This window comes from Apodemus sylvaticus, chromosome 2, assembly GCF_947179515.1.
Source record: "Apodemus sylvaticus chromosome 2, mApoSyl1.1, whole genome shotgun sequence".
In the NCBI taxonomy this organism is placed as follows: domain Eukaryota; kingdom Metazoa; phylum Chordata; class Mammalia; order Rodentia; family Muridae; genus Apodemus; species Apodemus sylvaticus.
In genome coordinates, this window is record NC_067473.1 from 1946545 (window position 1) to 1959624 (window position 13080).

Consider the following 13080-nt stretch of genomic DNA (forward strand, 5'->3'; position numbering starts at 1 on the left):
GCAACCAACCAGGCTGTGCTAAGCATGGAAGGGTGCTCTGGAGCGAAGGGAATCCGTGTTAAGCCTGCTGGGCCTATTCTGGAAGCAGAATGCCTTCTCTCAGCACACAAGGAGAACAAGAGGCTTTTCTGCATCAAGTCACCAATCACTCGACCCTAAACCCCGATTCCAGTAGCTTGCAAGAGCAGGTGAGCATCTTCTAACCCGCTACACGTCATTCTTCATGCCCCTAGGTGAAGGGCAGGGGCAAGTTTTGCTGGGCTCCATTTAGCTCCTAACACATAGGAAACACCTTCGAGGGACGCTTCCCAAAGGTTATGTCAAGATTCCATCACACCAGAAAACCCCTTTCCCCATAAACCCTGTGCAGAAGTGCCAGACTCCTCCAAAAGAAAACCCCAGGTATACAACAGCTGGTTTTGAACCTTTAATAAAAGTAAAAAAAGAATGCAAAAGAACACAATGCTGCAAACTTAGCATGGACGTGAACCTCGCTGGGTGTTCAGATCAGGACAGTGAGTGTGCTTGGTACTAATTACCATTTGTACAAACCCAGTCACTTTGGTTTGGTGTAACTGCTATAACTATTGGCAAAAGCATCCTTCAGATTCATTTTCTTTTGGCTACATTATTTCTAACAGATTTATTTCCGGTTTAAGAGAAAAAAAATACTAATTGTATACAATCAAGTGCATTGCCAAGATCACTTGTTTTTCTTCTAGTCACTTCTGGCTTGTGCAAGACACTTAAGTCTTAGCTGAAGAATGTCTTCAAAGTACCAATCATTTGTTTTTATTTCCAGGAAACTTTAAGGACCATTCCAAAGTCTAGAACAACCCATTTTCTTTTAGCCAAAGTAGTTTCAGAAAACAAAGGTTTACTCTAGACATTCCCTATGAGGAGCCCTGCGAAAGTGAACCCAAGCCCAGATGTCCACAGGCACAGAGCTTCTGCCCTGCCCAGAGACCAGCTACTTCTTCAGCAAGTCAGTTCCATATAATTTAAAACAAACACATTCTGGAATACAAAAAGGGTCAATTTATAAGTAAAAATCACTGAGCTCACAAACCTGGAGTATGTCAGAGGACTAGGGCGAGTGGGGGGTGTGACCAGGGGATCGTCACGGCTGACACAGTATTGCTGAGCGTGCCTCCACACAGCTCTGAAATGACCCGAGAACCCTTTTCTGGAATAGCTCGAGCAGTAAAAAAAAATTAAAAAATAAATATTTAAGAGAATACAAGGCTCAGATTGGTTTTCATACACATTGCACTTGAAGTTGAAGACCCAATCCTTGCAAGTTAGGTCCCACATGTTCTATGCTGTCCAATGCACATAGGACACTGCGTATTTAATGCAGTGGCGTGCATACTCAGCCTGTTACAGGGCAATCACAGATTGCAAGCTCCATAGGGCTGTGGAAAAGTCCTCTCCACTCTGGAGTGACAGAGACACAATTTCGGCTCATTATGACTGAAACAGCAAACAGCTACTCACTCTGAGATGTCCAGATCTTGGATAAAACTTCACTTACACTGAGGTGAGAAGTCCAGCATCACAATGCAGAATCCTAACTCTGTGCTGCCCTCGGCTTTCAGTAAGATTGTCTACAAACCTCCTGGCAGTAAAACGCACAGTAAAAACCACACCGATGACACCCATGTGTGCGCGCCAGCCTGCGCGCGTGTGACCTGGAGATGCAGCTGCACTGGGTCCGACTGGGAGCATGCTCTTCCTCCAACTCACTGCTGCCTGTTCTTACCCCCTCTTTACACAACCCTCTATTTTAATTCTGGATAAATATTCTTACTACACACACTTCATCTCTGTTAAGCACCATCAACCTCTCTCCTTTGGGCACTGACACAAAACTAGTTGGTAATTCATTTTGATTCAAGGCTTTGAAATATGGCAATTTGCTTTGAATGATGAGTGAACTAATACTTGGGAAACTGGCTCCTGACCGACTCTCACACAGCCTGGGACGGAACGCTCCAGGGCAGACAGGTGCGGGTGGGGGAGCAAGGGAAGACTTGTAGGTAAGTAGTCCTTGCCTCCATTTGCTAGTCTAGACTAAGTGAACACATCTTTAGGAGTCATTTAGCGTCAGCCCAGTCTAAATGGAGCATTGAGAAAAAGATCATCTTCATCACACCCAGGACCAGTGTCTCCGCATCCTGCTTCCACTCTGAACCACGTGCTGAAGCTCAGTCACTGTGAGGCTTTTCCGGAACACCCTGTGTAGAAAAGAAAAAGAAAAACCAATGCTCAAATGTTGGGGCTGAACGACTGACTGCCTGGGGACGGTGACAAGCTCAGGCTGAGCTCCATTACTGCCCTTCTGGCCGCCAAGCATGCACCTGTGAAGTTACGACAATCCCTACCTTTGAGAGCGGTGCTACTAATGCTTTTCTATAAAGCCTGTTATGCACAGGTCAGACAATGACAAATATGTGACTAAGCTTCTACCAACAGGAAACAGCACTATCAAAGCACTGCCACCCACGCCAAGGTAGGACAGGTGCACCCGAGGGCTGACTTGGGGCAATTAGGGCACTATTTTAAGTGAGATTTACTTGTGGAGAAGGTAGGTGGCTTCTGCTGGTGCCTGTGGGACCTAAGGCCTCTGCTACACTTGGCCTGCAGGTCAAGCCTGGGAGGCGCTGCTTCTGCTAGGCCTGCGGAACTGCTGTCTCCTGGGTGGAACTGACTGGACAGAACAACCACAAGCTGCCAATGAGGAGAGAGAAACCTCCACTCACACCTCCTCTCTTCCATTCAGGTCTCCACATTCAGCAGCCATCCTTAGAGGATAGCATTAAGATCCTGTACCCATGAGTGATGGACAGAAATGGGATCTGAGCCAAGCCACCCAGGAGTGTGGCATGCCTTTTAGAACACGGGCTTCCCCAAAAGCTGACATAAGGAAGTCTCTAAGCAAACTTAAAGTCATTTAGGTATTTTTCTTCTTCCTGATTTTGAGTATAGTTCAGGCTCGTCTTGAACTCAGAGATCCCTGTTTCTGTCTCTCAAATTCTGGACTAATGGCACGCACCACTTCTAACCTAGGTCAGACTCTTGACAAGTTACTTGCGAAGAAAAATCAAGCCACCAAATTATACTATATACTGATTCCACAAACAAAACACAATTTTAGAATGTCTTCTGATGGGTGGAGACTCACTGGGACATGGGCACCTGGCTGCCCACTAGGGCTAGCGATGCAGTGTGTGGAAACACGGCAAGACTGCACCTGGGCCACAGATTTGTATACAACTGTTTTCATATGCATTTGCAGGACAGATGACAGGCACGTGCTGTATGTTAAAGAGTCAGATAATATACTAATGAGTAGCATAGTTCAAATGCACACACTTGAGCAAACATCAGGTTCCATATTTAAAACGCATTAATAATGGCTTCTACTTCATAGCTTGAGGCTCCAATTAGTAGCAGTGGACATGGTCAGCATGAGGCAGTAATCTGCAGATGTGTCTCAGTGACTCAGCTGTGTCAGCAGACAACAGCAGAGACACACTGAATCCAAAAGCAGGTGCAAGCTCTATAGTTAGTGTCCCTGTGAGGGGAGGTGACAAGAAACTGATATACAATTGGTTGCTATTTGCAATCTGAAACTTTACTTTTCTGAGAAAGGTTTTTAAATGCAAACAGCAACAACTGCAGACTCTATAAACGACGGCATTACTTTTCTCTAAGCACACAGGCTGACAGCAAGCCTGCTGTATTTTCAGACACACAGAACAAAGGGCATCTAGCAGAAACAAGCTACCACCCAGAAGGGATGCTCTAATGCTATCTATCCGCAGTCCCTGAGTGAGCACCCTTGTGAGTAACCAGGCACAGAGAGGCCTGGCGCACGCAGTAGGGCGTCAGCAAGGGTTCCCAGAGGGACAGTCTTCAATTCAAGCTTGCTCAGCACACCTCCTGCCAGTCATCTAGGTGTCTGGCTAGGGGTCTGCTCCTCCCCAAGCACATGACTTCCTCCAAGGACAAGAGAGCCGTGGCCCCACGAGCTACCCCAGAGTCGCAACTCCTTCCTGGCAGACACTAGTCAACTTGCTTGGGGACACCTCAGTCCAAAAGCCCAAGAAAGTCTCCACCAAACTATGAACAAATCTTAAAACACAGGGCAGCAGGAGCCCTTTCCTTCCACCGCTAACCCCTGGGGTGTGATAAGAGGGCAAATATGGGAGGGAGAAGTGTCTTCTTGTTTTCAAGTGAGACGGACTGTTTTTCTTAATCCAGCTTGGGCAGGAGGTACTTTCTGTTTCAACATAAGGTCTATGTGTAGCCCACACTGGCCTCAACCCAACAACACCCTCCTGCTTCAGCCTCCTGAGAGCTGAGATTACAGGCGTGTCCTACTGTGCCTGGCTGGTTCTGATAAGATGTTCACTACCGAGCAAAGCTTTCTAACTCTCTTTTGGACAAGAGAGTTCAGTTTCTGACTGGCTGTGATCTTTAGAGGGTTAGCAGAAACAGAAGAGAAAGATAGCTCAAGTTCTATATTTTAACAATGACATATTTTTTGAGATATCTAAGTGGCCTTCAAATTCAACTTCATGTCATGACTTTTAACATAGTATGAAACATTGAGAAAATCACCCAGAGAAACCTCTATGCACAGTGGCTCTTTCTAGTCACTTTTCTGTAAAGTTCTCTTTACTTCAGCCCGTGGGCCAATGTCATCTTGAAATAATGTCCACATTTATTTTTACAATTACAGTGTTCAAGTGGCAATTGCTGCCTGAAGAAGAGTCCTGCTACCAGACTCTAAACACAGCTGCTCAGGAAGCAGCCCTGGATATAAGGAGGTGGCACTGCTTTCTCTCTCTCTCCCAGGGAGATGAGACATATACTCAAACAAGACGGTTCCTTTCCACAGTAGTCAAGCCATGTTCCAGCGCTCTGGATAATTCCTTACCTGTGCATGGGTTTAGGTGCCTTTTGGCAGGGCAGTGCTTGCTGACCCAAGCTGTTGCCTGGTTTGTCCAGACAAGGAACACTAGCCCACTATTGTCTGCATCTATTGATTTTGCTAACAGATGCTTGGGAGCTCCTGATAAATGTGCTCGCTAATGGTTCTATGAACTCGGAGAAAGCACAGGACACAGAGCAATGCATGCAGGCAGTCTCAAACTCTCGTTGCTTTTTAGCATGAATGAATGAACGTTTACAAATCTACACATCGTAATTTAGGGAGGACTCAGCTAGGGATCATTTTATATTTAACATAAACTGTTGCTAAGGAATCTGAATAAGACATGCATCAACAATGTTATGTGTCAAGTGCTGTACTTACCATAGCTAACTGTCGTCCAATGTTTCCCACTGTGACACCTCCTGAGAAAAATATACATGGGAGCCAAGAACGGATATAGAGGAAATCGGGGGACGTGTACCTAGGAAGAAAAGAAACAGCTTTAATTACACAGGCAGCCAGGGGACCAAGAGTCCTGCAACGTGGGTGAGGGAGACATTTGTGGGCCAAAGTCATCAAATGTGTTATGTTTTATGGTCACCAGACTTTCCTCTCACCAAGTTATCGATGGTGAGGTGTTGTTTTTTCCCCTTATGTAGTCCTGACTCTCCTGGAACTCATTCTGTAGACCAGGCTTGCCATGAACCCAGATTTCCTTCTGCCTCTGCCTGAGCACAGGGCTGAAAGGTGTGAACCACCCCCTCCCACCCAGCTGGGTGGTGAGTTTTTAATATGCTTTGAAAAAAAGCATTTCAAGATTTCCATGTTATTTTGCATAAAACATTTACATTTAACAGATGTTATTATAAAACCAAAGTAATATTCTAAATGCACACTTACTGGTAGACACCATTATACACAAGAAACTGAGTGATCAGCGTAGCTAGGAAGGCGATGGTGATTCCAAGCCCAAGGCCGCTTCGGGAACGATCAAACGTCCACCACAAGCCCAGAGACAGGGCTGCCAAAGTCAGGGACAGCTGGACATTATTGGCAAAATCTAATTTCTAGGGATCCAAACGTTAAGGAAACATTTTATAATTATTTTCTAATTTATCATAAAAAACCCCTAAACCCCACAATTACTTACAGCATGTATCACTATATAGTACCTGACTGCTTCTAATGATGGCACATAACCAATCCTGAGATTCCCCCCTTCCCCACCCAGGGAGGACCAGTCAGAGCGCTGGCTTCTAATAGTGAACTTTCTGACAGCTGAGAGACTTTGCTAAGAAGTCTCTCTACTCCCTCCCTTACGAGTGGGAGCAGGCAGGCACTACCTCTACGTTGTCTCTGTTGTCACCTTGGCAGTAGGTAGGTTGATTCAGTGCCTGTCAATCATCACTCTCAGCGCTGGCTGGCAGGAAAGAGCCCCAAAGTGCGTATACAACTTGACAATATCCAAGTCACTCTAGAAACTTAGCATTTAAAGTGTTTACCATAAAATTGGTCAATTTCATAGAAAATACATAAAACCACAGCATACTGCATGAAGAATGTATGTCAGCTATGGACATAGAAGCCTGGGACCTCCTGACCGGCCCTGGACTTCTGGGACACAGAACAGGAACTGGGCTCTCACTATCACAGAACACATTAGTGGGGTAGAAGGCAAGAGAGAGGACAAAAACCCACTGAGCCAGAGGAAATGAGAAGCAGGGAGTAACTGCTTCTGCTGTGAGCCCAAAGGCCCTGGGAACGGAACCCCAGAATTCCCGCCAAGGGAAAGCTAAGCCATACTCTGAAGCACAGGATGAGGTGACAAACAGCAACATTTGGTCACAACAACAACATGCCCGCCACAACCCAGATGATCCTCTGGACACAGATACCAACTGAGGATACGGCACTGGCGTGGTTGATGCCAACGAACACCGCGATACAGCGCATGACGCTGGCCCACTCTCTCTTGAATTTGTGAGGCTCGCCCAGGTGACTGTCAATGCAGGGATACAGTAAGCCGACAACAGCTATTTAAAGAAAAACAAGACAGGATTAGGATACGCTGGTGAAAGTCAGTCGTTCTGTGGTCATTATTAGTAGAATCCAAACCACTGATTTTCCTAGGCAGTTTGTCACCTGTAGCAAAGCACTACTGTGCACACACCCTGTAAGAAAAGGCTGTGGGAAGGCCACCCCACATGCTTTCCTTCTCTTTCCTTGTCCTGGCCTGTGAAGGGAGAGCTCTGTCAGTCCCAGGCTGCCCTTGGGTGGACAAGCCTCCTGGAGTCTGTTTCCTCATGTGTGAAATGAGGATTATGTAAGTAAAGTAGAGGGCAGAAAAGGTTCTGTGGTTCTCAGAGTTAGGAACTGTCACACATGCAGACTGAACTCCAAAACATTTGGACAGCCCAAGTTGAGCATTCTAGAAGACATAAAGAGTAAAACACAGGAAGGAAGGGAGGGAGGGAGGGAGGGTCTGCAGTGGGAGAGGTCTGAGGTCCCATGGACACAAGGCACATGTGAGTCAAGGCTAAGTTCAGGAACTCAGAGCCAGGCTGCCATCCCACCTTGCGTGTAGTGTGAATGCAGGCACTGGGTGAGAACTGTGTCAGTTCAGTCTCACAGTCACATAAGGAGAGAGACTGCTTTACATATTCCTGGGATTCTCTCAAACTTTCATCACAAACATCATGCTTCATGTTGAAGATAAACTTACAAATTCAAAAAGCCAGACCATTATGTTTCCTATGTATGAGAGAGTTCAAATCTCTTATTCCCCAAGGAACTGTTAAGTGGAGGGGACAATAGTCTGGCGGCAGACATAAGGAGGCCACCCCTAGTCCAACAGAACCAAGAAGGTTCAACCAGTACAACCACAAAGCAGCAGAATCCTTTGAGAACAAGGATGACGACTTCCTCCCAGCGTCTTCATGGGCCTTCCTGGCAGAGGCACACACACAGCCATCATGAGGCTGACCCCCACAATGCTGCAGGGGAGCTGAGAACAGCCTTGGGAATCAACAGCAAGGGTCCCGCACCCTACATTTAACCCACGACTCAGCTCGGCACAGCACCCAAGCCCAGCATATAAAGCACAGGCAGGCAGTCGATGAAAGCTGGCTTCAGAGCAGAGAGGCGCTGCTCCTGCTGTCCTGTGGCTACAGGCTGGAGGTAAAATGCACCAGAGCACATACTGCCCACCTGCACAGGACAGGGCAGACAAGCAGAGCGGAGGGGGACAGACACTTGTCAAATGATTGTCAATGACATACACTCTAAGGTATGAAGAGATCTGTTCCGCAACATTTTTGGCAAAAGCAGCAAAATGATCAAGGAAAGGAAAAAGAAGTCTGTGGCACTGTCACAAGTTTCGTTGGGCCCGAGAGGTCACACCATAGGTGTCCTTAGGCGCAAAGGTTCCTCTTTTCCTCCTGTCCCAAGTCTACTGGGCACGGAGTTCCAGAAGGCTTGGCTGCTAGCCACAAAGTACTCACTATCTGCAGAAGGCAAAGCAGAGAAGTCTGTCCCCTGGCAACTGCCTCTTGAGCGCACGTGATAGTTTGTTTTCAGTTATCCAGCGAGGTAGCACGTTTGCTCAGGCAGCCAATGGCCGCGTGGTGCTGCCCTCACCAGTTCTCCAGGCGGCCAATCCTGGCTTCTGACTCAGTGAGACATCTGCGACTCCTCCACTTAAACTGCCAATTATCTCCTGACCTAATCTCCATCACTAGTCCCTCCAACTTCCGCGTGTCGCTCGCCAGCATCTGGGGTTCCCTACCCACTCCGTCCTCCCTTTCTTGTACCGAGGGTGACTTTAACAGCTGACGTGTCCCTTCATCCCCACCCCACCCCCACCCCAAGAACACGGAAAGGCACTCACCGGCTGCCGTGCCACAGCACGGGGGCACCCACCAGGCTGAGGAGAAGATTGTGGCTATCACCTCGTCGGGGAAGAGCGTGACATTCCGCTGGATCTGCAGCAGGTTGAGCACCAGGGCCAGGACCACGCCAAATGAGAAGAGCACTAGGCTCCGCTGCACCAAGTCGTGGTGCCAGCTGCCAGGCCGTGCGCTGCATCCTGCGGTTCCCGCTCGCTGGCTCCGGGGCGCGTGGTCGGGCTCGGGGGCTCCGGGGCCCTGCGGACAGCGGGCCGCCGCAATCATGCCTCGCGGGAGGCTGTACGGCCTCGCAGTGCCCGCGCTTGGATAGTTCCAGACGTGGTCGTGCAGCCTGGGCATCGGCGGCCAGGCACACTGTGGAAGGTGCACGCTACGATACCACGCGCAGCGCGCCCGGACGGCCCAGGAGCGGCCGCGGCCCCGCGCGGGTTCCGCTTATAAGGCAGGTTTCCGCCAGGGCCACGTGACCTCACCCAGCCTATCCACCGCCCGCGCGCCCTGCTGGGGGGCGTGTCTTCCAGCGTCCCCGCCCTGTCCGCGCGCCAGTCCGATCCGGGTCTGGTGAGGCCGCGGGAGCCAATGGGAGGATGGCGGCCCATATGACGTATGCACACGCCACCGGGGGGTGGGGCTGGTGCCCGGCACGCGCTCGAGCGCGCGCTATTTGGGCAGGCACCGGGGCGGGCACCAGGGCGGATGGCCCGCGAGTCAGTCAGACGCTGCCCTGCCAGGCCCTGCCCAGCAATGAGCTGCCGGACCTCGGATTCTGAGATAATGAGGTCCGCGCAGGTCCTTTCCTTCGGGATCCTGGCGCACACCCCGAGCATAAACCCTCCTAAGTGCGCAAAAGACCAGGGCTAGCTTGGGCTGGCTGCTAGTGGCAGGTGGTCTGCAGGTTCATTGCTCAGACCAGGGCGCTCCCTAGCCAAGATCCCACGGGCTAAAACCACAGGGTGGTGAGCAGGCCTGAAAAAGCACCGTGTGTGTAACCTTAGGTAAGGAGTGTGGCTCTGTGCCAAAAGTGTTAAACAAAGTGACCCTCCTAAGCAGGCTGTTTTTCAGAGTTCATTGGGGCTGTCACTTTCCCAGAGTGACACGGGTGTGGGACCTGGCTGTCTACTCCTCTCTTAGCCATTTTGGCGGCTCTATGCGTTGTTTGGAAGAGCTTGAAGCAGTTTTGACCTCAAGGAATGTTGCAATTTGGGTCTTGGCCATTTTCCACACTCTGGCCAGTGCAAGCATGTGAGGTTGCTAGGGCCCACACTCAGGGCTGTGGGAGACATCAGTACTGTATGCTGATAAGAAGTCGTTAAAGGCGGTGAGTCTCTGCTGTGGGATGTAGCAGGTGCTGCCTCTACCACCATCATCAGCTGCAAGTACTCTAGACAGATGTTGAGAAAGCGACACCTGTGTAAATACACACAACTTTGCCCCTAAGGAACAGACACGTCACTCACAGGAAACTTGGCCCTAAGGAACAGACATGCCAGTCACTTGCAGGAAGCTGGCATGATGGGACAGGCTGTAGCTCAGGCCCTGCACCCACGCCCCAGCACCATGCATCTGTCCTGTGAATATTGAGATGTAATTCAGTCCCTTTTTCTCAAGCCATTTTGCTTTTCTTTACAGACTCTTCCCGGATTTTTTTCCTGTTGTTATAGTTCTTACCAAGCAGGCTTAGCAGTTCTAATACTTTGTGTATTTTTGTGCTGCTTGCCTGTGGGGAGGAGGGTGATATCTTCAGACAATTGCTCTGTTACCAACTTGGTTGTTTCTTCTGCTTATCCAAGCCAGTATTAATGCAGTCTAACCTCTGCTGCTGCTTGGCCATCTCATCTGCACTGGGACAAAGCAAGCTGCAGTCCTAAACCCTGGTGGCTGTTGTGGTGCGCAGACCAAGGTGCCCTGTGGACCATGAAGTTTTGATAAACTCTGTGGTCTGGCTCTGGGGGTGTCAGGGGGGGCTGCTATGGACTCAGGAGCAGTTTACCCTCACTTTCAGTGAATGAAGGTTACATAGGGTGTTGGTAGAGAAGTGAGGATCTTGGAGATGCAGCCCGCCTATCAAAAATCATAACTGAGTTTTCCAAGGCCTGCTAGTTATTCCATGCGTACTGGAAATGGAAGATCAGGGGTCCGTGAGGATGGGGTTGCTAGGGAGATGCGGAGCTCCTTGGCCCTGCACTGTAGCACTGTTAATCATTACAGCTTTGCTGATTGCAGGTGCTTTCACCTACTGAGAAGTCACCTGGGCGCACACAGACACGGTGAGCGACTGTCGCTTTTTATTTATATCTTTGCCATTCTTTCTGGATAACATCAATTATCATTTGTGACTCTAATTCTTAAAATGAACTAGATAAGGAAATAGATTGGTTGTTATAATGTAGCCTCACCCCTTGTTCATCGTAGACTGTTCAAAAAATAGAATTCTATCTGGGTCGAGGTAATGACTCGGTCAGTAAAGTGTTTGCTAAACAAGAATGAGAAGCTGAGTTTGATGCCCCAGAACTCACATATGGAGCCACACATGCAGCAGCACATGGCTGTCCCGGTACAGGGACACAGAGAGGACCGCAGCACATGGCTGTCCCGGTACAGGGACACAGAGAGGACTGACCCTTGGAGCATGGTGGCTGGATGGTGCACCCAAAACTGAGCTCTGAGTTCAGAGAGAGACCTTGTCTCAAGAAGAGGTGGAGAGCAATTGAGGAAGACTTCTGACCTCCCTCTGCCCTCCACATGTATGCACACAAACACATGGGGACACACATGCCGTCCTTCGATCCTCTACTAGCAAAAACTGCTGGAAGATATCGAGACTGTATTTCTAAATATGTTTCTACACGGAAGGTTAAGTGACTTTTTTTTTTTAGTTTTTATTTTTGAAGGCTTATAATTTTTAATGTGTGTGTAAATGTGTGTGTGTGTGTGTGTGTGTGTGTGTGTGCCTGTATGCCACATGCATGTAGGAGGCTAGAAGACGGCATAGATCTTTTGAAACTGGAATTACAGATAGTTATAAGTCCCATGTGGGTGCTGGGAACCAAACCTGGGTCCCCTGGGAGAATAACAAAGTTTCCTAACCATCTTCAGTCACCCTGCTTCTGGTTTCTGAGCCTTTATTTATTTGTTGTGTGCGGTTGCAGGTCAGAGGACAGCTTGTGAGGGTTGCTTCTCTCCTTCCATGTGGGTCCCAGGTTGAGTGCCAGCTTTCCCTCACAGAGCCATCTTGCTAGTCCCTGGACTATGTTCTGGAGTCACACTTGATAACGGCAGAACCTGGTAACCATGGACTTCTTCAGAGTCGAAACTCCATTTACATACTGTACAGTTCTCTCACTGAAGGCATCCAGCCAAGTGGTTGTTCACCTATTCAGAAGGTGTACAGCCTTCCTCAGGGTTACTGCTGCCCCTTCACCCTTTCCCAGCCTCAGGCCACCACGAAGCTGCTGTCTGCCTCTGTGAGCTTCCTGTTCTGAGCATTCCTATAAACAGAATCATTCACTGTGTGATCTTTGGGTTCTTTTAGCAATAATGCTCCAAGACTTTTCCCAGCACAGCAATACTTTGCCTCTTTTTATGGCTGACTAGTGTTCCATTGTGTAGTGTACTGTTCTCCATCTGTCACTCCAGTGGCTGAACTGGTGGGCATGTGAGTAGTGTCTGCTTTGTTGTGATTATGCTTGGCTCTGCATATGCATGGCTCTGTGTGTGTATGGTTCTGCGTGTGCATGTCTGCATGTGCGTGGCTCTGCATGCGCGTGGCTCTGCGTGTGCATGGCCCCTTCCCTCGAATACAATGACAAGAGTGGGTTACAAGGTCTCACAAGAAACTGCACCATTCTGCTCCCCATTGGCTCATTATGAGGCTCCCAGGAGGTTCAGGGCAGCTGGGCAGGAAAGTCACAGGATGGTCACAGTGCAGACCCTCTTGGTTGTAAAGAGGTGAGAGGGAAGGGAGAGAAAGTCTGGTGGCTGTGAGGCGTGAACAGGCTGGCTCTGGTCACTAAGTCTACTGGGGAAAGGCAGGGGTCAAAGAGCAAAGCTTCTCCTTGGGAAGTCAATGGTTTGGGGGGATCCCCAGTTGATGGAGTATTGTGTAGCAATGCCCTGAAAATGGGAAACCCTGCCATGTGTGTGGGTGGGGAGGCAAGGATGGGGGCAGAAGTCTCAGAAAGCTCAAAAGGCTTAGGAACTCATGGAGCCTCCGTGGAGATCATCTTAGCCATA

General features: G+C 49.1%; 1 protein-coding gene across 1 annotated transcript; it reads right to left on the reverse strand.

Moving 5' to 3' along the window:
• Positions 1 to 414: 414 nt before the first annotated feature.
• On the reverse strand, positions 415 to 9282 carry Insig1 (insulin induced gene 1). The gene is made up of 5 exons (XM_052172966.1): positions 8829 to 9282; positions 6851 to 6975; positions 5843 to 6009; positions 5324 to 5423; positions 415 to 2237 (listed from the first exon to the last, which is right to left on the reverse strand). The coding sequence occupies exons 1-5, from the start codon at positions 9184 to 9186 to the stop codon at positions 2208 to 2210; spliced, it is 780 nt and encodes a 259-aa protein (XP_052028926.1). The 5' UTR covers positions 9187 to 9282; the 3' UTR covers positions 415 to 2207.
• Between the last annotated feature and the right edge of the window lie 3798 nt (positions 9283 to 13080).